Source organism: Cydia pomonella, chromosome 13 (genome assembly GCF_033807575.1).
Source record: "Cydia pomonella isolate Wapato2018A chromosome 13, ilCydPomo1, whole genome shotgun sequence".
Lineage (NCBI taxonomy): Eukaryota > Metazoa > Arthropoda > Insecta > Lepidoptera > Tortricidae > Cydia > Cydia pomonella.
The window spans coordinates 6,328,553-6,355,403 of record NC_084715.1 but is presented as its reverse complement, the minus strand read 5'-3'; the positions used below and the strand labels follow the sequence as shown (position 1 = coordinate 6,355,403).

Here is a 26,851-nt window from a genome sequence, read left to right as displayed (position 1 = left end):
AAAAGTATCTCACATTAGCATTGACAATAAAATAAAATTAAAACAGACATTGTATGGACATTAAATATAATTAAAATAGTACATTACGATACAAGTGCGAAAAATAGGAAATTCGAAACGAGTGGCGATAAATTAAAACACGACCGAAGGGAGTGTTTTAAATCGACACGAGTTGCGAATTACCTATTCGCACATGTATCGTACAACGTTTTACAGTACATATGGCCCTTTAAATGTTCGACACAGTAACATAATATGCTACTTCTCGCACTAGTGCTATAAAGTAGCCCCATATGTACTGTAAAAATAAGTTTCAGTCTTTATAATCGCTGTCAGAACACATTTTAAGAATATACATAATGGATATATACAGATGATTACGATGATTACTATAACTAGCTTATATCTAAAAGCGGCCCTTGAGGCACTGTACCAAGGATGCTGGCGGCATTTCCTCGTTGTATCGCAATACTATATTTGTACCATTTGGAGTTGAAACTCTAGGTCCATGGGGTCCCAGCGCGCACAAGTTTTTTAGAGAAATCGCGAAACGTCTGGTTGACGTAACTGGTGACCGAAGAGCTGGCGGCTTCCTCGCACAACGTATATCAGAACACATTTTTAGTTTTTCGTACTCTTATCTGTCAGTCTATTATTTTGTGTCGGAACCCTTCAAAACTATTGTACCTACCTACAGTAGTTTTCAATGGGGTTATGTAGGTACGTAATAGGATTTAATTTTATATGGAATTAATAGGTTGGTGTAGAAACTGTGTAAGCATCTGCAGTGCTACCTACCCTTTATTTATTAAACAACAACCTGAGAAAAAACTCACTAACATAGGTTTAAAAATGTGTAGGTACCTATGTAACTAATTTATGTGCACAAAGCTTGCTTTAAAATGTGTTATGTTATTCTTGATCGAACTCATCGATTACTTTTTTTTGTTCAAAATAAGGATTCAGCCCGCTCAGTGCTCAGCAAGCAGTTCGGAGAAGGACCTGAACTTACGGCACCTTAAAACCGTGCCATGGAAAGAAAATTACAGTCGGCATCGGCAACCAAACGCTTTGCATGAAGAATTTACAGACGGCAACTTTTTCCAGGAAAACACGGCCATGCAAATGCATCCCGAACAGCCCCCGGGAGCTGCCGAGCAGCGCCGACCTGCAACTGGTTTGACCCAGTTATTAGGCCGCGGCGACGCCACTGCGCATTCAGGCTTGCCAAAAAATAACCGTGCAAAACTGAATAAACGGCTTTGTTTTTGGGCATGTGGATATGAATAGTAAGTTAGGAGTTACAATAGTTTAGGTTAGGCTTACAGGGAAACGTTTGGGAATTGCTAACTGGAAGAATCGTACCATAATAGTTAAAATGACATAATTGTCATGTTGTATGCACCTAGCCTATAAATCCTCTGGTTCTAGTTTATGGTTACAATAACTTTTTTCTAGAGATCTGTCAGATAGCTTTTGAGAGAGAATACTGATTCTTGTTCAAAATTGCAAACTTGTAGTTTGACCCCCTGGTCCCTGCTGTCTCATTTCATTTCAAACATACACAGAGAGAATTACCTTACGCCACGTCTACGTCTATGTGCGTACGTTACGTCTTTGTCTTACGTTAGTACTAACACCCAAAAGAAAGAGATGAGCATAGTTTTTTGTTCTTATTTACTGACACATTGAGTTTGCCAGACTTATTAATACATAGGTACAATCGAGTTCATAAATATGTAAACATTTCTTCACCTTAATCTATAGCAATAAGGTGAAAAAATTTACAAATACATATTTATGAACTCGACTGTACCTATAATACAAAAAAAAATGCATTTATTTCAGACAAACAAAAAAAAAACAATAAACAAAAATAATCAACGCGAGTTTATTAATAATCCTGAATAATAGTTTTTTTATTAACACGCTTTTATATTAGGTCGACCTGTATGTAACTATGTAATGGAATCTAAGGTAACTAATTTAACCATCTTCCAAGGATCGTAGCGTCATGAAAATTGGCAGCTGTATGTAGTTCTGATGACAATACAATAATATGGTACTGTCGAACTGATCTGATGATGGAGCCGGAAGATATAATCTGGAACTTCATGATGGAACATCGTATCATAGCTGTGTTTGGATTTGTTAGAAAAGTCTTGTAATGAACTTTGACCACGGTTAGTTTTCAAGGTCTGATGATGAAGCCGGAAGATAGGCACTGGCATTCCATGATGGAATATCGTATCATAGTTGTGTTTGCACTTGTGAGAAAGGTCACGTAATGGACACAATGGACGACAAACCTATTATATATATTGACTTGGAAGTTTTCCAGTTATCTCAAATACATCCTGAGCAAAAAGAACAGCTTGGCCGCGAAATGCATATTGCCCAAGTCATTAAATTAAGCGGTGCTAATTTAATGATTTTGACGAAGGGAATTATTCTTGATAGTAATCTTTGCTTAACTTGCGACAAAAAGCTCGTTTTTCTAGTGTTTTTTAAACTATTAATTTATTCATAACTTAGTTTTTGCTGAGAGTTCCTAAACTTTTTCCTTTGTTCCACTTGTGCTCCACCACTTAGCCTTCCTTGAATTCGTTATAGCTCATTCATCATTTGTACCTTGTATTTTATAACCTTAAAAGGCTACGGTGACTGCTTACTATCAGGCGGGCCGTATGCTTGTTTGCCAACGACGTGGTATAAAAAAAAACCTCAAAAGGGCTTGTGCACAAATCACGCGAGGTTTTTTCGAGTACTTTTTGACGACCCCCTCTTGGTGATATTTGGTGAGGTTCTACCCCTCTATCCCGTGTATTTTTTGGAACTTTTTCACCTACTTTTAAGATAAATACATAGTATTGTATATTGTTAATCTCGTTTATTTTTCTATTTTCGTCATAAATGTGATGATATTTTCGTAAAATGTCTATTCGCTATTTTTAAGCGCGAAGTGAAGATTTATTTTTAACGAAAGCGAAAAAAAAATATCTACTCATGTGGTAGATATATTTTTTCTTAGTTTTGTTCACTGTAGAAATATGTATATTTCTAGTATAGTGAGGTCTCCTTATACCCCTCTCCCGCAACGTGATCTGTCGCGATTTTTTCGTGAACTGTCCTCCCCCTATCGAACCTCGCGTGATTTGTGCACAAGCCCAAAGCAGTGGACCGTCGTTGCTCTACTCTCTACCTGCGCTAAGCTACTTAACACGCCACTATATGTTGTAACAACAGCTTTAAGTCATTTAAGTCATTTGCATTCATAGCATGTGTGCAGTTCATAGTTAGTTTAGTGGTTAGTTGAGGTTTCCAAAAGACCCCCCTGACACTCGCTGACTCCCAACGCAATCTTGACAAAGGGCCATAAATCCTGATATGTCAGGGGAAATCCTGACGAAGGCATGTCCACGTCGGACTTCAAGATAGGTACCAAAGACTGCATTAAATGTCTGACCTGCTTGCGATCTCGCGCGCGACTCCATACATCTTGCACGACTTCAAGTATGGACTCGCGCGCGGGAACCATGCAAGAACGCAAGTCATGCTAGACGGTCTGGGCGCCGTAAGGAGAAACGTCAAAGAAAATATAACCACAAACACACAGGAACGCTGCAAGGAAGATAAACCAGTCAGGTACGATTTTAATTTCAGAAGTCTGTAACTGATCCGTAGTTTTTAGAGAAGTTTTTTGCGTCGCTTTTTCTCTACAGATGTCCTTTACTGAAGTTTGGAGTTTGGAGTCAGTCATGCAAACAATTCTTTACCAAGTATTATAATGAAGTTTCAATGTTTTCAACTGAGTTTGATAGAGTTTTGTTGGAGGACGACTTTTATTCAATTAACTTTATTGTCTTGAATTATACTTATTAAGAATATTGTACCTATACCTTTTAATAAAATGTAAGTTACGTGAGATACGTAGCGTTGGCAGTTACGCAACGTATCAATGTAATCCGCTATATTTTAATATTTACTACAGTCTGGTTGCCAGTGACCGTCCACGTTGGAGGCATATTGTGCAGACGCAGGTGGTGCATCAGTTTAAAGCTAAGCGGCGCACAGAACTCGGCGCTAAGCGCGACGAGCTGAAGGCCAGACTACCTGTGGCTATACTTTACAATTATGTCGGAGGGGTGCTGACTTGCATCGAGTGTGGTCGCACATTTGCTGCAAAAATTGTCTTTATCAGTCACCTGAGAGCGCACCAGCGACGCTCTCAGCGGTAGAACGCAGTCGTTGTGGTCGAAAACGGCTAGCAGATGATGATGATTGATGCAATCTGGTAAATCAATTTTATCAGTAGCGGTACAATAAAAAAAGTCATCGCATTTACTAGCGTGAGAAAATTAATAGACAACATGATTCCCTCTGTCGAGGCTCCAGTACATGAAGTTACTACGATCTTACTTTAGAAATAGAAAAAAGCAACACCAACGCAGTTTCTCATGCAAACTTTTTTAACCCTGATGCGTATCTCCTCTTGAACGGACTAGCTTTGAGTCAGGTACGCTGACCCCAAGGTCAACGGCATGAGATAAAATGCGTGGGTCATGCTTACGTGTAATTTAATTATTTAGTATTGCCGCACTGTATCTAATCTTACAGGTAACACAGGCCATTGCCGTGTTTTTTGCCGTTTAATTGTAGATTAGGTAACTTTGAGCGTGTATTTTTTATGAGCCTGTGAGTCTGTCTAAATAGAGTTCGTCTTGAATAGAACAAAGTGAGAAAATGACATTATAAACGTCATATTTTCAAACAAATTCACTTTATTCTATTGAAAGTTTGGAGTTGCAGGCGTACATAGGCTACGGAGACTGCTTACTATCAGGTGGGGCGTATGCTTGTTTGCCACCGACGTAGTATAAAAAAAAATCGGTGGTAAATTTGCATACACAGACTCTAGCGGTTTGGAATTATATACTTCTATTAAGTGGTTATCTTAACCCAAGGTATGGCAGACATTATTGCCAACTGCTATTTTGAGATAAATCAATATAACGATACGATCACGGATGTGGCTATCGATGAAAATCAAATCAGACAATAGAATAATGTTATTCCATTTGACCATGTGTACTTCTTTTTATGCCTGGCCGCAAAATAAATAATGGTCTCTCGAACGTCACCGATTATCGCATGCGATTTGTGATACACTGCGACATTTGGTCGATCGATTGAATTCGCTGCTCCTATTTAGCCGGCAATTATCTTAGCTGGGGAGCCGGCGATGCGATGAGGCGATGGATTGTGTAGTTACTCGAGCGTCGTGGAGAACTATTGGAATCGAAAGATTAGATGATAGGAAGAAAATAAATCATTAGTTTAAAAAACACTAGAAACACACGCTTTCGTGTTCAAAGTCCATTACGTGACCTTTCTCGCAAACACGACTATCCTCCTGAGAATTATGCTATAATTTTCTTTTAACTTAATCAGACAATTATTTGTACGCATTTTCTTAATCTGACGATCACAAGTTCGACGCCCGATTCTCACATTGTAACCAACAGAGTGCCAAGTGCCAACAGTAATTGCACAATTAAAGCATTAATTTGGACTAAAATGACCATGCATAGCTGATGTAGGGGCGAAGACCGCCAGGCTGAAGTGGGACTGGGCGGGTCAAGTCTGCCGCATGCATCCCGATAGGTGGGCTACCATAGCCACAAGTGGATGCCGCAAGTTAGCGGGGACGTATCAGTCCACAATCTGCTTAGCGATTTGTTGAACCCCCCACCAACCAACGGCTCAACATAGACGGCTAAAAGTGATTAAGGTAGACTCCACGGGGAAGCAAGAAAAAACCTCTCTCTTACCTTAATTTAATCTGACGCGCTCGAGTAACTACAAAATTCTCTTGGGCTCCCGGACTATCAACTTGTTTTTAATTAAGGTTAACATTCCATCGAAAGGGAGTGCACATCCTAATGTAGTCAGCTGCAGAGAAAAGTACACCCCCCCCCCCCCCCCCAACCACCCAATGCAAAGAAGTCTCTATGCTAAGTGAATAGTATTGCTGACTGTACATTGCGCGGCACGAGCCTATTTTGATTCTCCTATATCTATGTTCGTCTACGCGATCTGTGGTCGACAATGACTATTTGTCTACGGTCTAACTTTAGTCTGTGGTTGTGACCATGACCACGAGCGTGTAGTATTAAGTTGCGTATTGTTCGACGGTTTTGTTATGGGGACGAGTGCATCGAACCAGTGCGTGAATAGTTATTGCATTTCAAGAAGGCGTTGACCCTAACCACTGTGGTATTATAGGCTTACGGGGCCCACTGATTAACAGTCTTCCGGATGGTACCGGTTTGTCAGTTTTTCGGAACTGTCAAATATTTGTTCTAACTGACAGGCCTATACCGTCCGTGTTAATCAGGGGGCCCCTTTATAGCCTATTGATAGTCCCGATACATTTTTTTGTGTGGCGTTTGTCGATATACGATTGTCATCTTGGTTAGGCCTCTTGCAATCTTCTGAATGTTGTCAACTGATCGACTTGATGGACGACCGTCGCTTCTTTTTAGGGTTCCGTATCCAAAGGGTAAAACTGGACGCTATTACTAAGACCGCTGTCCGTCTGACCGTCTGTCTGTCTGCCCGTCTGTTACCAGGCTGTATCTCATGAACGGTGATAGTTAGACAGATGAAATTTTCACAGATGATTTATTTTTGTTGCCGCTATGACAACAAATACTAAAAAGTACGAAACCCTCGGTGGGCGAGTCCGACTCGCACTTGGCCACTTTTTGATATAAATTGAACACATATTAGTGAAAGTCAAATGGCGGTCTAAAAGTTTTAATAATATGTCGAAAGATGGCAGTAAATTTACTGTGGCTACAAAGTTCTATTTCAAATTCTCTTTGGTTGCAGCTATGCGTACCCCACTTCCACAGATATTATGCACTAACTAGGCAGGCTGACGCAACTAGGAACAAAATAAGTTTTGTATGGAACTTGTTTCGCAAATCTTTGCCAACGAAGAAAAATAAAACGTCAGTGCTATTTATTCTGTCAAGTTTACATCAAGTCAACTGTCAGCCTAATTGTTTTGTTTGTTATGAAGGCTTCAATGTTTTGTTCGGGTATTTCGTGCAATTTCTTTATTATTTAGTGAAAATATCGAAAATAGTGAACCGTGATCAGAGTAAAGAACGAGTTTGTTACAATGCCACCGAGAAAACGGTTTACTAAGGGTGAAATATGTGGCAAGCGAGCCACTCGAGAAAATCACGAAAAAAGGGATTTTATGGCGAAGTTTCCCTTGGATAAAGACCGGTACGTATTGCTTTAGATACTTTTGACCTTATTTTGGTGCAGCAGGCTTTAAACACATCGAAAATTTGATATTTTATTTTATTTTTAGTTGTGAACTAGGGATGTACTAAAACTATCGATAATTGTATGTTTATTTGTATATCAGTGTAAGTAATTAAATAAAATATGTGAAATTTCCTGAGAACTTGCATGCAATATGACACAAAATTAATTCGTCGAAGATTTTCAGTGGAAAATTATCTATCATCTATGCATTAATGGTCATTATTTAACATATTTTTTTTAATCTAGTAATTATTTAATATATTAATCTGAAATGTAAGTAAATTAATCTCTCTTTTTGTGATCAATAAAAAATATTAATACGACATTATTACACAAATTGACTTAATCTCATAGGAAGCTCAATAAGACATGTGTTGTGGGTACTTAGACAACGATATATACATATAAATACATAGAAAACACACATGACTCAGGAACAAATATGCATGGTCATCACATAAATAAATGCCCGTACCAGGATTTGAACCTGGGACCATCGGCTTCATAGGCAGGGTTACTGCCCAGTAGGACCATGACCGGTTCTCATGATTAACAGACATAAATACATAAAAAGTTAGAGCATTGATAAAGGGCGGTTGATAATTGGATGCCAAACAAACATGATTTATAGATGCATATTAGCGCTAAATAATCAGTTGATCATCTCATTAGCAAACACTTGGAATATAAACTGTACATAACCAAGGCTGTATGTTTTCAGATGCAGGCAGTGGGTTAAATTTGTTGGGAACGAAGACCTGATACATCTTCCCATAGAAAAGTTACATTTATTGAAACATGTATCTGCAGATCATTTTGAAAGTAGTGCTTTTAATAAAAAAAAAATTAAGAAAAAAAATTGTAAAGGATTTTATAATTACATTCTGAGTGTAACGAGGTATTCTAAAATAGAAGCCTAGCGTAGTGAGGGATTCAAGTGTTAACGCCTATGGGTGGTATTCCTCCTATGCAATTTCTTTGTCCAATGTGTATTGCGTCTCACATTTTGATTAATGACAGAGTGAGACGCAATGACATTGGACCAAGACATTGGATAGGTGGAATACCACCTTAAGGTGGAAATATTTTTGCTACCACGTGATAAATTTGCATACTGCTTTTCACATCACCTATGAGGAAATTATTATGGTACAACTAAATAAATAAATTTAATTAATGGTAATTGAATTAAATAATTTAACCTAAGAAGTATGCAAAGAGGAAAAAAGTGATCCCTCCTAGTAGGGAAAACAAGTGCTACTTTGATCCTTCCTAGTGGTGAAGAACAACAAGGTGTTCTAAAAAAAATCGAGTCCACATTAAGCTCGACCACGTATTAGTCCACTCATAGAACTATCCACTATATAACATACAACTTAAATGTGGACTCGATCCTAACTTGATTTCGAGTACAAAATTTGTAGACAAGAGTCTATATTTCAACCCTCCCCATTTTATCGATATCGATAAGAAACGCAAGCGTGTAGCGTACTACACTATTTAAATTGCTTATGTTGGTACTATGGTTCTTTGACAGTTCTTTGTCGTACATTTTGGTAATGATTTGCGAAACAAAGGGATTCCACTCGCTAGTATGGAAGTCCCGTCTCTTAAAACGTAGTGATTATATGCTCTTTGTAACTAGGTTACACTAGGTTACGTGTCAGTCGGCCGTTAATCCGATATTGTTGGCCGCAGCTGTGGTGACAATAACGGCATATATAGGTTGAGAAGCCTTAGGAAAACAAAGGGTTAACTGTTCCCTGCGAGTTATAGTTTGCCAATGACTTTTAGACCCAGGCTTTTTTTTTTTATACTACGTCGGTGGCAAACAAGCATACGGCCCGCCTGATGGTAAGCAGGCTCCGTAGCTAATGTTCGCTTGCAACTCCAGAGGAGTTACATGCGCGTTGCCGACCCTAAACCCGGCCCTCCTCTCGTTGAGCTCTGGCAACCTTATTCACCGGCAGGAACACAACACTGAGTAGGGTCTAATGTTATTTGGCTGCTGTTTTATGTAAGGTCCCAGTTGGGTTCTGCTCTAGATCTGGAATGACATCCGCTGTGCTGTGCCCTACCACACAAAGCGAGATGACATTCACAATGCCCATACCTCTCTTTTGGACGTAGTTTAAGGACGTACCCGGTTCCAAGTGTGGCTTTATGTGGCTATTAAGCAAAATGCCTAATAAGGGATTTATGCTTTACATACACATAGACATATGACGACTGGTCTGGCCTAGTGGGTAGTGAGTGACCCTGCTTATGAAGCCGTAGTCCCGGGTTCGAATCCCGGTAAGCGCATTTTTTGTGTGATTAACACAGTTATTTGTTCCTGGGGCATGGGCGTTTTCTATGTATATCAGTATGTATTTATCTATATATGATATCATAATATAAAACCAAGTCTGACGAAAAAAGCTTTTAAAAATCTATTCAATCGCAATAAAGTTAGCATTGTGCATTCTAAACCTTAATATTATGTCTGTTAAAATATCGTTGTTTTTTTTTTCAAAATACTATTATTTTATACAATCGTCATATAATAGAGAGCTTTTCAGTTGAATACCGTATTTATTATATCACTCTTGTATACAATTTTTCTAGAAGTCATCTAAAATAATACTTTTTTCACTATGATACCTAAATAATTAATGAAAATTGGTAAGTATCTCAGTAGACAAAAATGTAGTACAAAAGACATACACGCGCGACCCAACCGTTTAGTATTTTCTATGGGAGCGCGGCGGCGCGTGATTGGTAGTTTTTTATAGTTGACTACAGCGTATCGAAATGAATATTAATATTACAGTTGAGTTGATATACATGAAAAGTACGCAATTATAGTTTGGTATTCGCTATGTGCACGACTGTCACGCAACCTAGTACAGCGTCCACAAATCTAGGGGAAAATGTCAATGCACTACATCTTATAAAAGTACTCGAAAACTATAAACTACTGAACAGATTTTCATACGACTTTCATCTATCAATAGAGTGATTCTTGAGGAAGGCTAAGGTATATAACTTGTTAAGGTTTTGTGTAAATTGATTGAAATATAACGATGTCGTCGGAAAAAATCACGCTAGCTAGGAGATTTAATCGAAAACGCTGCCTAATCCGTTTGAGCTATAACAACACAATGTATGGTGTGATCGTTTCTCATTTATAGATCTACAAAAAAGTCTGCGATGTTGAATGTCTATCTTTTAAGGATAACTTACTATACCCATTCTTAACTTCTAGAAAAATATCACATAGTATGTGACATTTGCAAAGCTACTTACACGGATACAGTATTAATAATTATCAAATTAAATGCGTTAGTTATATTAAGCATTTCATACAGATTACAATGTTCCCTTACACCATACAATTTAAATGACTATTTCAGGAGTACTCGTAAATTGAAGTTTCATTTCGAGCCATATAACTTGTACGAAATGTTAAGACGCAGTTAGTTCTAATTTTTACCACCTTATTCGCTGGGATCACTTTACTTACCCCCACCGTGCAATTAGCACGGTTCCAATACGAAATCTTAATTCATCCATTACAGTAGACGAGTAGAAAAAGGATTGTAGCGATCGATACACTAACTAGTTCGTATAGAATAAACTGTTTGAATCGGTACGTGGATGGCCAAACAAGAACTCTAATAGGTAACCTACCTAGCTACCAGTGTTGGCCGAACGTTAATTGCAATTGACTATTAACCATTACAAATTGAACCGTAAACCAACAGATACGCATGTAAACGGACGGTTACAGTTTACGGTTCAATTTTTAATGGTTAATTAATAAATAAATAAATATAAATAAATTTTTATTGGCATTAAGGTAAGTACATTTTAGTGTTGAAGTCCCTGACTTCTGAGCTAGGTAAAAACCTGTGTTACAGAAGTCAGTGTCCTCTCCCAAACATAATAGTAACTATTAAGACATTAACCATTTTCATTTTAGATAGATAATTAAGGCTTGTTTTAATACTAGAAAACAAATGCCATTCTAATAAGAATACAGTGCAAATTGCATTAACCTTTCGGCCAACACTGCTAGGTACCTTCACTTTTTTCCCCAATTATTAGTCAACCGTAGCGCGTCTATCGACACAATAGATATGAAGACAAGTCCTTTTGAGGAAGGTGTCGTCTTTCAACTGACATTCGAAAGGGATACCTATCCGACTCCTCATTTGATCATAACTGTAGGTAGTTTCCTAACGTATATTTTTTCAAACCCCTTAGATACAGTAACGGGTGCCTGCATATGTGTTAACCGAATTCGATTTCTTTTTCCATATTAAGTCAGGTATATTAAGTTTTTATACTTATAACCGAACTAGGTAAGTACCATATTTTTATTTTTTATCCAATTTTAACTGTTCACTAGGTAGATATCGATTGAAAACAAAGGCCTAAAGGTGGCTAAAGCAACAAGAAATAGATGAGGGCAGATACCTATTTATTAGCATTTTATTCGCATATTAACAAAGAGGATATCTCAATTACCTTTACACCTTTGCTGTACTTATCTACTACTCATAGGTAGGTTGTTATGAAGGCGAGACAATACAACGTCAGACGAGTCTCCCCTCCCTGCCTCCGAACAGCTGACTGGCTCGCGCAACAAAGAATCACAATACACGTACATACACATGCATAGTAACATCAATATTATTTTTAACTAGCAAAACACGCAACTACTGTATCGATTGAAAGCTTTTGAAAGGTCTTGAACCCTAGGGAAAGGGTTATTTGTATTGGTAGGTCGATGTGTAAGTTACTTTGTAATTTATAATAAAATGAGAAGTTTGTCTCGCTTTGCTCTGCTTTTGCCTATGTTGCAACTTGTATTTAAAACCTAAAGGTGAAACTAATCATGTTGTCGATGTATGTTTTTGTGTGTTGGTATGTAGCTTTGTTATCGAATAAACAGAAAAACAGCGACGACCATGAAAACGGCCGAAAGGTTAAGCATGTCCTAACAAAGGGCATAAAAGTACTTGCCTTTCTGATCATCCAATACACGAGGGGGAACTGAACGCTGCACTCTGATAAACAACAGTCTTAGCCTAAATGTCCAACGTACGATTTAATAAAGAAATCACGACATAATTATTGGAAACAAGAACGTCAATTGTGTCGTAGTTACCACCAGCCCGTTGCTACGGCGTTTTGAGTGATCACAACGCGTCTATCGATTTGTTTTTTTGTTATTTAAGTACTTGAAGTCTTTGTTTACTATGTTTTGGGTTTAAAATGTTATTTACATCACTTTTTAGTGGCCTGCGAACGCGACAATCGTTGCACTGCCTGCGCAATTGCTTGCGCTGCGACTTTGCCGTCGGAGGCGTTCGTGTAGTGTGACACGAACCGATTCGTGCGTCTGCCCTCCTCTGCCCTCTCCGTCGGTAAACGGTAGGCCGCGAACTAGGTTGTCCCACTCTCTCGGCTGACAATTGCTGAGTAGCCAGATTATTTTGATAAAATATCTAATTGGTTATGTAATAAAATTAATTTACCCAAGAATATTCAGATGTAGGTTCGGTACACGTACCTACAAAATGTAAACAAACAAATCTAAATGCACCTTAAGCACAGTGTTAGCACAAAACGACAAAAAATACAATTGCTATTAATAATATTTCAGGCGCATGAACTGAGATGGTGTATTGATGTTGATGCTGTTGAGGTCTACCGAATCAAGGTATTTCATGAAAACAACAGCGATGAAGTACTTTGCTTTTCTAATTTTCGTACTTAGTAATTAGCTATGCGTGACCGGCGTAGTGGGGGAAATAAATGCCAAAAGCTAGCACTCGACGTAGCAAAAAAGAAGTGAACGTTTGTGTATCGACCAACTAGCCTATAGAATCCTAGGATTTTCCTATGATAGTATAAAAATATTACCAAGAACATGGCAACTGGATTGTGTAATTACTAGAAAGAGAAAGAGCTAAAATATTATGACATTAACGTTCTACAGGTCACCCAATAAGCTTAAGTTGGTATGTTGTCTCTATTGCACTCGTATATTTTTTATTTGGAGCGAGACAAAATATCTTTGTGTTTGTAACACACAAAATCTAATACAATTGAGGTACCTATATGTAGTAGATACACGGACTTATAAGATTATATCTCCATGAGTAGATACTTCTCCTTAGAGTTGTTTTCGTCGTAGGTGGGTAGGATGTAGTCACATTTGCTGTGTGTATTGAATTGGCTATAGGTGGAGCTAGAAGCGTTGATCGCAATCAGCATCGCAAAATATGAAATAAATAACGTACCTTTATGGCTATAAAATAAATAGCATTCGAGAAATGGGCCCCAGGGGCGGGTTAGCGGTTCTAGCCGTCGATTCCATAATACACTTTGCTATTTACCACCAGCTTCTCAGTTAAAATCTTTTCAGGATTGTGGTTAAATTCTAGCTCTTAATTACTTTCTGGTTGGAAGTTGACGTTGAGTTACAGTAGCTTTCATAAAAGGATGCTTAAGACAAATCTTGAGACTAATCTCAAGATTCCACAAGTAACTTCGTGGAATCGGGAAGAAGCTAAGATGAGCAAGCTTTGAGCTATGAAAATATCAAGAGGATGGTCACTGCTTGTCTGGTTAAGGATTCGTTGTGGAATAATAATAAATATATTATGAGAGCAAATACCTAAAACTTTATTAATTCAGATATATCACAAGAGCATAAAGTCTTACTGCAGCACTGTGCATTGCATATGACAGCTGTAATTTCAATACAATGAGAGTTACTGTTTAAATTGTACAGTCGCTATTAGATATATCGGAGCAGCCAAGGTGTTCACAAATATCTGAACAAAGCCTTTGTTTTTTAATTTTAAAGCGTCACTTAAGTTATATTTAAGTTACGTCTAACTGTCACTTTCTTGGCAACATGTGTAGGGTAGTGATTGGCATTCGATACTTTTGTGACAATTGCTAACCAGACATTATTGGTACACAACACAGAGTGAAAACGCCTATCCATCAAGACGTTGAAGTGCATGTTCAGATATTTTTGAGCATCTTGGCCGCTCTGATGTATCTGATGACTGCACCAAGCCTGCTACACACAATGCTGCAGCGATATCGTGGAGGCATCTAAGTGTTCTTTTGCCAGAACTTGGTGGCGTTGCGGGGGATCTTGCCCTTGCCGGAGCTCTTCTTGGGCGCCGAGTGGTTGTCGCAGCCTCCGCCTGACGCCGAGTCTTCCGTATCGGCCTGCGGTTTCAGGGTCTTCTTGAGGAACAATATCTGGAAAAATATAATATGATTAAAAGGTGTGGCCCAAGCCCAAGATAAAAGAGTTATTTAAACAAATATTGCCATTTTTATGTTCGCCTAACATTGTTATTTATTCTCCCCCAACTGTTTATAGGATAAGGAAGTAAAAATTGTGAAATAAATTCGCAGTTGTACTAGAGAGGAACTATACGTACATTATAAATGCCTCAGTGGCGAGAATCCAGCTCCAGTAGTAGAGGGAGAGTTCCAAGAGAATCCAAGAGAGTTGAGCAGTATATTGAGGCCATTTGCAGATGTTTGCATTTATTTAACATAACCTCCCTCGAGATCATTACCTCTTGTCTTCTGCTGGGACATGGCTTGTAAACAAAGGGGTTGTAAATGCGTTGCCGGCCTTTGGGATGGGAGTACTGGAATTACACCAGTCTAGCAAAACTATGCCGAGGCCGCTTTCAGTCGGGGGTCTTACCTCTTGTTCAATAGTTTGCTGGTGTCTGATGGCGCGCTGCTTGTGATGGTTGGCTCGCTGAATATGGCGGTCCACAGAGCTGAGCACTGCCTCACAAGAGTTGCACCAGTCAGCTAAGACATCAGCAATGGCGGAGGCGTCCTCCAAACGGGCATCGCGGCCTAGTGCCACATCTACTTCGACGCGCTTGCATTCTTGGTCTAATTTGCCGTGGATGATGTCTGTGAGAGAATTGAATTTTAGTTAGTTTAGAAATACAATTTAACTTTTTGTGCACACAGTAGATGCACTCAAGCCTTTTAACTTAACTTCTAATAATAATTAAAACCAGGGACCAGGGGTCTTTTTGAAACATCATCAAAATAACAGTGTGTTGTGGCTGATTGTAAATTTATAAAAAACCGAACAAGTGCGAGACGGACTCGCCTACCGAGGGTTCCGTACTTTATAGTATTTGTTGTTGTCTCTTCATGATTAGGTATATCACAACCTATCTACAGACGTAGTGAATAATCCTTTCCCATCGTTTCTTTACGGAAACGTACGAACGTGTTATGCTCTTTCAGTCAGTCTCAGTACAAAATGTGCTGAGGTTGACTGAAGTAGCATAACAATAACGAACGATCCCGAGAAAATACGATGGGAAAGGATTATTCACTACATCTGTATTAACCTTTTCAACGCTTTCTCCCTCGCATCAAAATGCGGCATACACGCCAATATGTCAACTATTGAGAAACGAATTTAAACTTTATCTGTCAACAGTAAAATTGGTTTGACAGCGTCTGCCATGACCTCTTTAGTGGTCGTTGGCGTGGTAGGCACGACAGCACACGACCACTTTAGTGGCTCTTGGCGTTCAAAAGGTTAATAAACAAATAAGTTTCTATTATAGGTACGAAAACCCTATGTGTTAATAGAAAACAGGATTCAATAAGAAAAGAAACATTTCAGTGTGAAAATTTTTGCATGGTGGTTTATAGTTTCAACATTGACACTAGGGAAAGGTCCTGGTAATAGGTTTTAATGGCAAAAATTAGGATTTCCCAGTTTCAGAAGTGTTTTAGCATAGAAATTGGAACTCTAATGGACATTTTCAATCCCATTCAACAGCTTACATCACGGTTTCCGGTATGGGAATGTTTTACACTAGCCAAAACAGGTAAAAACTGTAAAATCAGAAACTATTTTAACATTTCTAAGCACATTTGGAGCTTACTTCATAGTAAGCAAACATCAGCGATCAATATGGAACCAAATCAATCACCAAACTATGACTCATACTTACATACATACTCATGTACCTTCTTCTTCCTCGCGTTGTCCCGGCATTTTGCCACGGCTCATGGGAGCCTGGGGTCCGCTTGACAACTAATCCCAAGATTTGGCGTAGGCACTAATTTTTACGAAAGCGACTGCCATCTGACCTTCCAACCCAGAGGGTAAACTAGGCCTTGTTAGGATTAGTCCGGTTTCCTCACGATGTTTTCCTTCACCGAAAAGCGACTGGTAAATATCAAATGATATTTCGTACTTAAGTTCCGAAAAACTCATTGGTACGAGCCGGGGTTTGAACCCGCGACCTCCGGATTGCAAATCGCACGCTCTTACCGCTAGGCCACCAGCGCTTATACATACTCATGTACCTATTTTTTTTAATTCATAGTTTGGTAATAATTACAATAAATAAAATTATAAAAACACGAATCCATTCCCACACCTAAAACCGCAGCCAAATAACACTAGGCCCTACTCATAGTGTTTATGTTCCTGCCGCTGAGTAAGGTTGCCAGAGCTCAAAGAAGGTGCGGAGTGTTAGGGTCAGCAACGCGCATGTAACTCCTCTGGAGTAGCAGGCGGCCATAGGCTACGGAGACTGCTTACCATCAGGCGGGCCGTACGCTTGTTTGCCACCAACGTAGTATGAAATATTAAAAAAAAATGTTGATGTATGGTCATCAGGCTAACTCAAACTAGAAAGATAACCCTGAAATAAGTACAATAAAAAACCATTTATAAATTTTCCAAACATTAACCCAGTCTTTATGCCAAAGAAATCATACAATTTTACCTACAATGTAATGAAAAAAATACATAGTGTTAGTCAGCGCTTCCTGATCCCCAGGTTATGTTAGCACGTACCCCCAGGTAATTACCCCCGTGGGGGTAAAACTCGTATTTCACAGGGGTAATAAGCTTAATTAAAGATAACAAAGATTAGACCTATAAGAAAGGCTATTGATGATTATTGGGGGGAGGGGTAGAATCAGGATCCCTAGTTAGTCTTAGGGGTGACAGGACTGAAAAGGACTGGGCTGGGTAGATGGACCCTGTGTCACTTTGAATTTGTTGGCAGTAACTTCAAGTTAATATGAGAAGAATATTACTTATTTATATTTATCTCACCAGCATAAATAGCTTCAATAATAAGATCCTCCAAATCCCTAACATTCTTAATATCCAGTTCCTTCAACAACACACTGTATGGAATCAGCTTCTCTTGTGTAGCAAGGGTGGCGATAGTCAGATGTTGGAGCTTCTTGCACTGCACTGGTGTCAGTTCCAGGTAGTCCGATTTATTGTCTAGGTAGTCTTTGTAAGTGCCATAGGCGAAGAGGTTGAGTGTGTTGAAATGTGTTGCATATGGACCATTTTCAAGCTGGAACAAAAAGAAGTTAAATTACACTGTGAAATAAAAAATAAACTAAGAAACAATGTTTGTAATAATATTTATGTTAAGTGGTTGAGTCATAAAAGTTGGCCTTACTAACAGCAGTACACTTTTTCTTTCTCACCTCATCACCTTCTTGACAGAGACAAGTGTGTTTTTAATTATATCTGCTGAGCTCTTTGGCTGGCCATTTAATTATGCTCTTAACTTGTAATGTGACACTAAATAAAGTAATTCATTGTATACTGTGGATAATATTTTAAAGCACTCTAAAACTCCTTTTTACTATCTTATCAATAAGTGAATAACCCTCAGTATGTTATGAAAGTATTGTAACCTCTAACCTCTAAGATGTTCGGTACTTCCAACAGCTCCCCAAATACGTGCACTCCTGGGGCTTCGAGCACTTGTTTAATCAGTTCTGCGGCCCCCGAACCCTTGGCACCCTTCGCTAAAAGCACAAACTGTTCTAATGGGTGGTTTGACGAAAAACTCAGGAGCGAAGAAGGCTCGTCCCTATCCATGGACATGGCATTCATATTGGCTTTGTATGTTCTAATACACCTAAATAATATCACCAATTAAGCAACACGGGGAAATTAACACTAATAATGATATTAAATGCACATTTTCTTCAATAAAACGAGTTGCAGATATTGCAAATTCTGCGACAGTTACACACACGCAAACAACAGAAAAAAAAACAAACGTCATTGTTCTGCGCACACACGCGCACGTTTAATCATACACTGTAAAACCGAGTATACAAGTGGGCGTAAAGACTTGTCTTTGTGTTTCGTTTTATATTTGTTTCAGGAAAAAATAGCCTGAAGAAGTCAGGAAGATCCAGGAAAAAATCTGCTACCTACTTTTCTTTGCTTAAACTAATGTATTTTCGGGTATTGGAGATGAAATTATCATAAATCACAGTATCTAATCTATCTTTTTGGCCCCATAAAACACCATCGTCACGGACGAATGGCTGGTATTTAAAAATCAAATCGGCCATAAACAATAAAATGGCGTCCGGTTTTTTGTGTGTGCAATGAAGTAATTGTTTTCATGAAATAGGAAGATATAGTGTGAATTTTACGAACTGTAATGTTTTTTTGGTGATCTTGCAGCACAATGAACCTCAATAACTCGTTTAGCGTGTTCAAAGACGTGCTTTTTGTTGGAAATGAAGTGCGTGTCGTATGTAGCTAGGTAGCGTCGTCGTCGTGCGCCGCCTTTAATATTGAGTTGATTAGGGCAAATCAAGTGGATTCTTCGATTAAGAATGGTTTCCAAAGACGGGGCGGTATAATTAAGGCTATAGGAGGACTATTAGTGCGTGTGTTAGTCGGCGTTACGCTAGTGTGATTGATGGGTACGGTGCGCTAGTAGTTGTGAAAGCGAGCGTACATACATGTTCGCGATGTTAAAACTGTCATGAGGACTCGTGTTTACTATCAAATAGTGGATTTGTGTTGGTCTGTTTGTTTTTATTTTTATGTTGTGATAAATAGTTGTTAAAAATGTGTATGCCTACGCCAAGCAATGTGTCGGGCTTCGGATATCAATGGGGCTTCACGAGCTCTGGAGATCTAACGAAGGGCGAGGTTGAGACCCCTAGCAGCCTCAGTTACACCCTGGGGAATATGGTAAGTCTAATAATGTTATTTAATTTTGTAAAACGAATTAGTCATTAAAGCATTTAATCATAAACAATATCATATTAGAATTAGGAATTCAATCACATTTTATATTTATCAACAGCAATTAATACCGAATTGTGATTTACATTTTTTTTTGCCATTTAGTGGAACTAGTGTAGCCTTTATTTATTTCAGAAATACAGTATAAAAGTCCTTTGTATTGTGGCTCACAAAGACAAACTAGAAAAGGACAAGTCATAAAAGCAGTATCTGAATAAATAAAATCAATGGAGGAAAGTAACTACTTAGTTCCTTTCTTTTTATGATACTACAATGCGCTTATGAATGTCAAACATAGCTGGCTCTAACCCTACATCTCTGATCTGGGATTTAAACCCCTCCTAAATTGTAGGAGGGTATCCCAATGTGGGACCCGGCAAGAAACTCAGCATTTGAATCATTAATTTGAAAGTCATTCAGTCAAAGCCAAGAACCTCACCAAATATCACCAAGGGGGAGGGGGGTTAAAAAAAGTAGCCGAAAAAACCTCGTGTGATTTGTGCACAAGCCCAAAACACGTTCAAAAAACGTTCGGTCCCCTGAGTGTCGGTATATAGAGTTCACACTGTATTCTTTTTACTTATCCAACATTTTACATGAATTGAATTTGATTTGATTTTATTGTATTGTGCTTTCCCTAATTATTACCACAAAGTTTTATTTTATTTTTAGAGTTATTGGAATATATTATTTAGTATAATTGAATCATGTAAAAAGTAAGTAAATAAACAGCTGATATAAATGGAATCCTTTGTCTCCAAAGGTGTCCCCAGAAACAACCCTAACCGTGATGTCTCACAAAACGCCACAAGTCCAAGAGAAGGTTGGAACAGTCTCCGTAGCTGTCAGCAATACCGGCACACAAGTAACCAGGGTTGTCACTGCTGGGACTCCAGTAACGGCACGGAGAGCTATGTTTGTCCTGAATGAGACTCCACACACAATTAACAGAGTTTCACAGAATCAGACGGCAACTATACAGAGTAAGTTTCAGTCTAAAGGCCTGTGCACACCGGATGTGTAGTAGACATACACATGCACATTGTAATACATATACAGATCCTTATAAGAGAAGGCACACCGCTGGCATGCGTGTACGGCTCAAACATTTTAGCTCTCATGCATGTCTATGTGTTGTGTAAACTATAAGGCGGCATTCAAAAATATATCTGTCAACTATGCTTTTACTATATTTTTATTACTTATATGTTACATTTCTAAGTAAATTAATGTGCTAAACTTCCAAAAAAATTCTACAAACGTTTTACGTAACAGCTACAGGTACAGTTGTGTCCCTTTATTAACTATATAAAACTTTATAAAATAACTTTAAAATCCTAGTCTCTAGAGACAATTGGCTTTGTTACGGAATTTATGGCTAGACTAGGTACTAATTTGGTAATGAGAGTAATGACCATTAAATACATGTATCGCAAACATAAGTTTTCTACATCTTCTCTTGATTACTGTAGCTGAATGCTTTCAGTATGTTTGCAAGTGTTCGTGCAGTACATAACTACGTAAATATCTGACACACATTCACATACCACACTCACACGCTTTACTTACTTACCTACACATACACACAGTAAAGTCTGCTCTTGTTTCCTATGGTAAGTGCTGTCATATAGCGGCCGTCTCCATACGAAATACTACTCCATCCTTATTTTGCCGTATTATTTTGTATGGAGACAGCCGCTATACCATGTCACTGCTACAGAATTACTGTTTTTATTTAAAATATATAGGTATGCAACCTTAATGCAATAAGGTGTTTTCTACCAGGTATCCTTAGGGTCGAGCAATGTTTATATTTGTTTTTTATCATTATTGCACAGTCTACTATTATTACTAGTCAACCATCAGGCTAAATATGTACAAAAATTTTGAACTGAAATCTATCATTACTTTAAGGCGGTTTTCATATTGGATGCGAATCCGGACGTCATTACAGTGTGCGAGCGGGATATAGCTGTATACGTGAATAGCGTTTTCATGCTCATACACCAGAGCGACGTTTGAATTCGCACCTGCGAAACTTTCATCTTATTTTTCAAAACCAACCACCCTTCCAAAGGGCAGTAATGATTTAACTCGTAGCCCCTATATTTACAGCCACAAACCTCGCAGCAAAGCCCTTCATGACCCCTATCGGGCCAATTCAGCTGACCGCCGAAGAATGCAACGAGATCCTCATGAAGCGGGCCCTGCAAGCCCAGGGCATCGCCACACCAGCTGTCATAGATGCTTCACAGATCAATCATACTATACTTAATGGTGGGCTGAAGAGTCTAGCGGAGGCAACGACACAGCAAACACAGGTGGAAACGATACAGACGACCACAGGTCATCAACATCATCAGTTGATGCATACGAAGCAGGAGCCTGGGACGGCTAATAATTCGCCTAAAGTGAGTATTCTTATAAGAAATGGGTGCTTTTTGTAAATATAATATGATAAGTAGATATAATATGCAGCACGGCTTTGAAGCCCAGTGCAGACACTCACATACTGGTTGCAATGAATGGAATCATATGGCAACCGTCAAATCGATTACACTGCATGCCCTATGCATTACTACTGCTGACATATAAGTCCTAACATTCAAATTTGTAGTTGAAATAAGACCTAAATTATTAATAAATAGGTTACAATTTTCTGTAAAGTTTGTTTAACAGTTTGTTTTTTTATTGCCCAGAGCTACGAGTTGGTCAGCTTCGAAGATGGGGAAACCTCCGCTACAGTAATACAGCACACGCAACTGCAAAATGTAAGTGCAATGTTTTATTTTATCAAATAAGTAAAATTTTCTGGTTTATTCATACTTAACTCACCCATTGATGTACATTGACGCCTATGAAGAACATTTTAAAGGTTCCATTTGCAATAGACTGCAAATCTCCTACCCGCCGTTTTTAAAAAGAAGTAAATCTAATCTGCGTTCTAAAAATGACTTATTTTAGTATTTAAATTTTATTTAAGCATTTTTGAATTGAACTCTTCCTAAAAGAATGTCCAGTTCATACTGAACTCAAGCTATTAACTGACACCACACATCAAAAATCCGTTTTAAGGCCGCTGCACACCGCATTAGACAGCCGTGCTGGGCTGGATACTCAAGCAGTGCGCATTGGTTTTTACACTTAATAAATAACTCAAGTACTAAGATATTGTCAGGCGGTATATTCGCAGACGGAGCTGATGTCCACGACGACCATGTCGGCGGCGCCGCCGGCCGCCATAAAGGAGCGCCCGTACGCCTGTGACGAGTGTGGAAAGTCCTTTTTGTTGAAGCACCATCTTACTACGCATGCGAGAGTGCATACTGGTAAGTGAACATTTATATTGACATTCATTCAGCCTACTTTGCTCCAATATTCGAAATTTAAAATAATGTTGGTATGTTGCTAAATCCATCAACTAGCATCATGTTGTAAGGCCGCGGACTGCGGCCTAACACAATGAGGTTGTGATATACTTTTCATAGGTAAACAAAAACTTTTGGAGCAGATTTACCCAGTACCCAGTGCCTACTTTGCTCCCTACTGGGGTACTGGGTCAAAACCATTGTAAATTACCGTAAAATGTGCCTACAACTTACGGTAAGTTACAATGGTTTTGACAGCCGCGTTAGTGGGTATATTAGAGTGATTGACGTTGGTAGTGGCCCTGCCAACGAAGATGGTGGTCCTGGGTTCGAATCCCGTTAGAGGCAGTTCTTTTATTTGTGTGGTGTTCCCGAGTTAAATAATGTTTTCAGCCATTTTCTTCTTTATTAGTTAATAAAATTAAAAAAGTCTGTGATTAATGTAGAATTCCATGTAAAATCTGTGAAAACAGTGTTTTATATAAATGTTCTTGTTGCCTTTTTAATGATGTGAAGTGTGCTAGCGACTTGGTTCAATTCCATTAGTTCTATAGAACTGACACTCTTTATATGAATTAAAACTCTCCTGCCTTTCTTAGCAGGAGGTGTATTCCTGTTGAGCTGACATTGACAGATTTTTATTTGATAAACATACTGTATCAATCCCCATTTAGACGGATCAAGAACTTGCATGCAATATTCGATACATTGCTATACAATGAATTAGTCGATCGGCCAAATACCGCAATGTAACGAAAATCGGATGTAAATTCTTGATCCGTCAAAATGGGGCTTTATTATATGGCGAAACTGGCAGCATACGTTAACCATGCCCCTAGACTAATTTGTCAGCTCATCAAGAATAAACCCTCTTAGATACATGTTGCACAGCTGTTCATTGGGACTTGCTCATATTGATCTCTTATTAAGTCTACAAAATAGAAATTGTTTCAATGATCTAATTAAACCTAAAATATACTGAAGGAACAAATGAACCTTACCGAACAACCTGACTTTCATCACTTCAGTAAATCTATTTGAGACGTAAAGAAAGGAGACAAGTATAGACTTGTCTTTATTATAATAGTAGTATTTGACATTGAATATGACTTCTTATAATACCCACGACTTCACGAGTCGTGAATTATGCAAATCTATTTAAATGAGATATTAGGTTAGTAGTCTAGACTAAATAGGCTAGGCAAATTTCCTATGGAAAAATACATTGTTTCACAACAATAATGAAATCAAATTTACGAAAATACACTGAATAAAGGCGGCTACACCTATTGCGCCTTCAAAGACTTTGAAATCAACAGATCATAAAAACTCAAATGAATCCTCTATTGAGATGTCACAAATTGGAAAAAAAAAACAATTTCGTTCAATGTGGGGAAGGACGGTCGTTTTGGTTGCGAAGACCACAGGGCAAGAACTCTCGTATTTTGTATACCTACGACACTCAACAGTCAGAAAAAGCTTTACTTCTATTGCTTTACCGACGGTCTGTAAATGGGGAGGATGTGTATATAGTTAGAAGCGACAAGCATGTAAAAAATTCTCCCCACAATGGCCTTAGTAAGATTTCCTAAAGAGTACCTGATTTGACTCGTTAGAAAACTAACCCATTGTATAGATTTTTCGGCTCAAATCTCTAACTCTTAGGGGTCTAAATTTGCCTGCCAAAACACGACCTTCACCTTCTAAATTAAATAAATATTTTCTTTTGACCCGATAACGAGTCCGTTAATAATTTGAGATCAATGTTTGCAAAGTCTCCCAATGAAAGCTACTGCGCACAGTTCTATAGAACAAATGGGGTTGTTTCAGGCGAGCGACCGCACGCATGCACACACTGCGGCAAAACCTTCGCCCACAAACACTGTCTCAACACCCACCTCCTCCTCCACACCACCGACCGCCCCTACAAGTGCCGCGAATGCAAGAAAACCTTCACGCTCAAACACCATCTCTTAACGCACATGCGGGTAAAATTAACTAATCTATCTAACTCTAGGTGAGCGGCCGCATGTGTGCGCGCATTGCGGGAAAGCGTTTGCGAGGAAGCATTGTCTGAATACGCATCTGTTGCTGCATTCGGCGGATAGGCCGTTTAGGTGCCATGAGTGTAAGATGGCCTTTACGCTGAAGCATCATTTGGTTACGCATTCAAGGGTATGTGTATTTGTATTGGAATTTTAGTATAATATTACACTAATAATGCTGGTTTAACCAGGGCCTATTCATTCTCAGTATAATTCAATTCACATTGGTAGCAGTTTTGTTTTCCATTTCATTTTTATCCATTGACCCTCTGGACAAAAACAGTTTTTTTGTGAGCTATTTTTTTTATAAAAAAAAAAAAAAATGTTTAATATGGATTTTGAGAATTTTAGATTTGTCGAAAATAATGCGTATTACTCTTGTTGGATTAAGATTGAATAGGCGGGTCCACACAGAGCGAGCATACTCGTACATCCTCGCCTGAGCGCGCCGCCTCGGCCGAGGCACGTCTACACTGGCCGTTTTATGCGTGAGGGAATTGCCTTGCGCGTATGCTCGCTCTGTTTGGACCCGCCTAATGAATGTCAGACCGTTCACTATCGGATTAGCAGCAGACATAGCGAAATTAGCGAAGTGGGTAAAGATGTAAAACGGTCCTACAGATGCTTTTTTTCTCTTAACAATAATGTTGATTTAGTTCATTTTGTACTCGCTTGTTTTAGCAGCTTCTGCTGCTGACTTTACTGACGGCGACAACATGTTGACGCGGGTTTCTGTGAATGACCTACTGAAGTACTGAATAAACTAAAATAGATGTGTACATGAAAGAAAGAGTAAAGTTATATTTTTATTTCCATCAGACCGACCCGATGCTATTTTTGGTAGTAGAGTAACTAGGTTTTGTCGTACAGGTTCACAGCCGAGACCGACCGTTCGTGTGCGGCGAGTGTGGGCGCGGGTTTCCCCTGAAGCGCCACCTCGTCACGCACAGCAAGTACCACGCCGGCGAGCGGCCCTACGTCTGCAGCGACTGCGGCGAGAGCTTCGCGCAGAAGGTGAGTGTCTGAACACACACAGCCGGGGCTCCTGAAGCGCCACCTCGTCACGCACAGCAAGTACCACGCCGGCGAGCGGCCCTACGTCTGCAGCGACTGCGGCGAGAGCTTCGCGCAGAAGGTGAGTGTCTGAACACACACAGCCGGGGCTCCTGAAGCGCCACCTCGTCACGCACAGCAAGTACCACGCCGGCGAGCGGCCCTACGTCTGCAGCGACTGCGGCGAGAGCTTCGCGCAGAAGGTGAGTGTCTGAACACACACAGCCGGGGCTCCTGAAGCGCCACCTCGTCACGCACAGCAAGTACCACGCCGGCGAGCGGCCCTACGTCTGCAGCGACTGCGGCGAGAGCTTCGCGCAGAAGGTGAGTGTCTGAACACACACAGCCGGGGCTCCTGAAGCGCCACCTCGTCACGCACAGCAAGTACCACGCCGGCGAGCGGCCCTACGTCTGCAGCGACTGCGGCGAGAGCTTCGCGCAGAAGGTGAGTGTCTGAACACACACAGCCGGGGCTCCTGAAGCGCCACCTCGTCACGCACAGCAAGTACCACGCCGGCGAGCGGCCCTACGTCTGCAGCGACTGCGGCGAGAGCTTCGCGCAGAAGGTGAGTGTCTGAACACACACAGCCGGGGCTCCTGAAGCGCCACCTCGTCACGCACAGCAAGTACCACGCCGGCGAGCGGCCCTACGTCTGCAGCGACTGCGGCGAGAGCTTCGCGCAGAAGGTGAGTGTCTGAACACACACAGCCGGGGCTCCTGAAGCGCCACCTCGTCACGCACAGCAAGTACCACGCCGGCGAGCGGCCCTACGTCTGCAGCGACTGCGGCGAGAGCTTCGCGCAGAAGGTGAGTGTCTGAACACACACAGCCGGGGCTCCTGAAGCGCCACCTCGTCACGCACAGCAAGTACCACGCCGGCGAGCGGCCCTACGTCTGCAGCGACTGCGGCGAGAGCTTCGCGCAGAAGGTGAGTGTCTGA

At 39.8% G+C, this 26,851-nt stretch overlaps 3 protein-coding genes across 4 annotated transcripts in view; 1 reads left to right on the top strand and 2 right to left on the bottom strand.

The window, feature by feature from the left end:
• The window catches only part of LOC133524045 (protein yippee-like), a 192,092-nt gene extending 179,328 nt beyond the window's left edge, over window positions 1–12,764 (bottom strand). Inside the window, exon 1 of the mRNA XM_061859823.1 lies at window positions 12,355–12,764. The gene's annotated coding sequence lies outside the window, so the exon portion shown is untranslated. The remainder of the gene's footprint in view (window positions 1–12,354) is intronic.
• Window positions 12,765–13,998: 1,234 nt separating this feature from the next.
• On the bottom strand, window positions 13,999–18,459 carry LOC133524044 (COP9 signalosome complex subunit 7b). The gene is made up of 4 exons (XM_061859821.1): window positions 18,092–18,459; window positions 17,483–17,735; window positions 15,077–15,297; window positions 13,999–14,616 (listed from the first exon to the last, which is right to left on the bottom strand). Exons 1-4 carry the CDS (start codon window positions 18,284–18,286, stop codon window positions 14,464–14,466), a joined length of 822 nt encoding a protein of 273 aa, XP_061715805.1. The 5' UTR covers window positions 18,287–18,459; the 3' UTR covers window positions 13,999–14,463.
• An 88-nt stretch (window positions 18,460–18,547) lies between these two features.
• Window positions 18,548–26,845, top strand: LOC133524043 (gastrula zinc finger protein XlCGF57.1-like). Of its 2 annotated transcripts, XM_061859820.1 has the most exons (8): window positions 18,548–19,390; window positions 20,208–20,427; window positions 21,545–21,855; window positions 22,144–22,215; window positions 22,623–22,773; window positions 24,643–24,800; window positions 25,728–25,871; window positions 25,909–26,845. In XM_061859820.1, exons 1-8 carry the CDS (start codon window positions 19,265–19,267, stop codon window positions 26,002–26,004), a joined length of 1,278 nt encoding a protein of 425 aa, XP_061715804.1. In that variant the 5' UTR covers window positions 18,548–19,264; the 3' UTR covers window positions 26,005–26,845. The 2 variants fall into 2 exon arrangements, with proteins under 2 accessions (XP_061715804.1, XP_061715803.1); XM_061859819.1 differs by lacking the exon at window positions 24,643–24,800 and adding an exon at window positions 24,830–24,987 and having other exon boundaries at window positions 18,550–19,390; window positions 25,728–26,845.
• Window positions 26,846–26,851: the final 6 nt, after the last annotated feature.